Source organism: Phalaenopsis equestris, unplaced genomic scaffold (genome assembly GCF_001263595.1).
Source record: "Phalaenopsis equestris unplaced genomic scaffold, ASM126359v1 Scaffold197066, whole genome shotgun sequence".
NCBI classification, from domain to species: domain Eukaryota; kingdom Viridiplantae; phylum Streptophyta; class Magnoliopsida; order Asparagales; family Orchidaceae; genus Phalaenopsis; species Phalaenopsis equestris.
The window spans coordinates 1-1,805 of record NW_018217015.1 but is presented as its reverse complement, the minus strand read 5'-3'; the positions used below and the strand labels follow the sequence as shown (position 1 = coordinate 1,805).

General features: G+C 34.5%; 1 protein-coding gene across 1 annotated transcript; it reads left to right on the top strand.

Moving 5' to 3' along the window:
• Positions 1 to 214: 214 nt before the first annotated feature.
• Positions 215 to 1,272, top strand: LOC110035271 (beta-1,6-galactosyltransferase GALT31A-like; the record flags this gene model as incomplete). Its single annotated transcript, XM_020739501.1, has 3 exons — positions 215 to 375; positions 453 to 562; positions 955 to 1,272. Coding segments are annotated over 3 exons (420 nt in total), but the record flags the coding sequence as incomplete, so codon positions are not given.
• Positions 1,273 to 1,805: the final 533 nt, after the last annotated feature.

The following is a 1,805-nucleotide window of genomic DNA, read 5'->3' as shown; positions in this document are numbered from 1 at the left end:
AATTTTGTTATATATATATATATATATATATATATTGAGCTTATCAAAAATCATATAAATATTATTTTCTAATATCTATATGAATAATCCCATAATTCCAAATTCCACTAGAAAGCTCATCCAAACTTATGTTCTTCCTCTGCGTCTTTTTCATGACTAGCTCCTTTTTACATCAAACTATATGCTCTTTTAAAACATTTTTTTTAACACATAAATTATCAAAATAGCATTTTGTTCTAATCTTTGTAGGGGCGTCAAATACCATGAACCAGAATACTGGAAATTTGGCGAAGATGGCAACAAATATTTCAGGCATGCAACAGGACAATTATACGCTATTTCCAAGGATCTGGCAACTTACATATCAGCCAATCGGTGAGTTTGACTTACTATAATAATTTTGACTCTGATGCGTTGACCATCTCATATTACGTTGACTTGTAATCCTGCAGGCATATACTGCATAGATATGCTAATGAAGATGTTTCTTTGGGTTCTTGGTTTATTGGTCTTGATGTTGAGCATATTGATGAGAGGAGTATGTGCTGTGGAACACCTCCAGGTAACCATTACAACGATCGAAGATTTACGTACATATCCATTAACGCCTAAGTTTTAATTTTTACATAAATACCGCCTTACGTGTGCATGAAATGGTGTATTTTACTTTTCTCAAGTTAAAAGGGTGATATTTTTTATCTGGTGGAAAATTTTGGATGATATAAATGTAAAAAAGCATAGCATAGATGTTAGATATACGTAGGAATTGGCTGGGGGTATGTATGTAAATGCTCCCCCGGGGCTTACCTCAGTAACAGTACATCTACCCAATTAATTTTTGATGTGATTTCTATTGCTTGGTTCCTGTTTTTACTCTGTTTACATATTTTCATAGAAGGATTATTTTGAAGATGAGGCTAATGTAATTTTGGACATGAATTAATGGAAGGACAGACTGTGAGTGGAAGGTCCAAGCTGGGAACGCCTGTGCTGCTTCATTCGATTGGAGCTGCAGTGGCATCTGCAAATCAGTGGAGAGAATGGAGGAGGTCCATCAGCTCTGTGGAGAGGATCAAGGAACAATATGGCATTTTTCCATTTGATATTTACCCTATTTTCTTTTCTACTTTTGTTTTTTTTTTTTTTTTGGTGCCAATATCTCTTTCTTTGTATTATATCCTGCTATATTAAGATTCGGGGATGGTGCAGCTTTGAAGTGTTCTGACATTTGTTTTTATGGAAATGGGGAAAAAAATGTGTTTTTGATACAAATCTAATTGCACCTGAAGCTTGATATTTACATTTATAACACTTGTGACATAAACTTGTGCATGAAAAAGGTATATTTTACATTTAATGTGATGGTGATCGTGGTGTTTTTGTTGTGATGTTAATGATTCGAGTGACGTGCAAGTAAATGTAAATATGAAGTTTTAGTTTTTAGATATGTAAAGGCCTGAATTATGGGGTATGACTGTAAATGCCTCAAGATGTTGATATTGCAGATACTCCCTCCTATTTTTACTGAATTGCACTAAATTAAATGAACCCAAATTCGATGTCTGAATGATTTTTTATGTAATTTCTGAATTAGTCAGGCCAGGGCCGACATGTCGTTCGTGGCTAACAGGTGAAGGACTAATGCAAATACATGAATGATCGTTAAAACTATGCATTGCATGTTTTCAATCGGCCCAACTTAAAACCTTTCAGTTTTGAGGTCTGTAGAAATAAATAGAGAAGCATAATTGAGCTACGCTAAATGTAAGGCTGTCAAAATGGCTCGTTTGTGAACGGCTCATGTT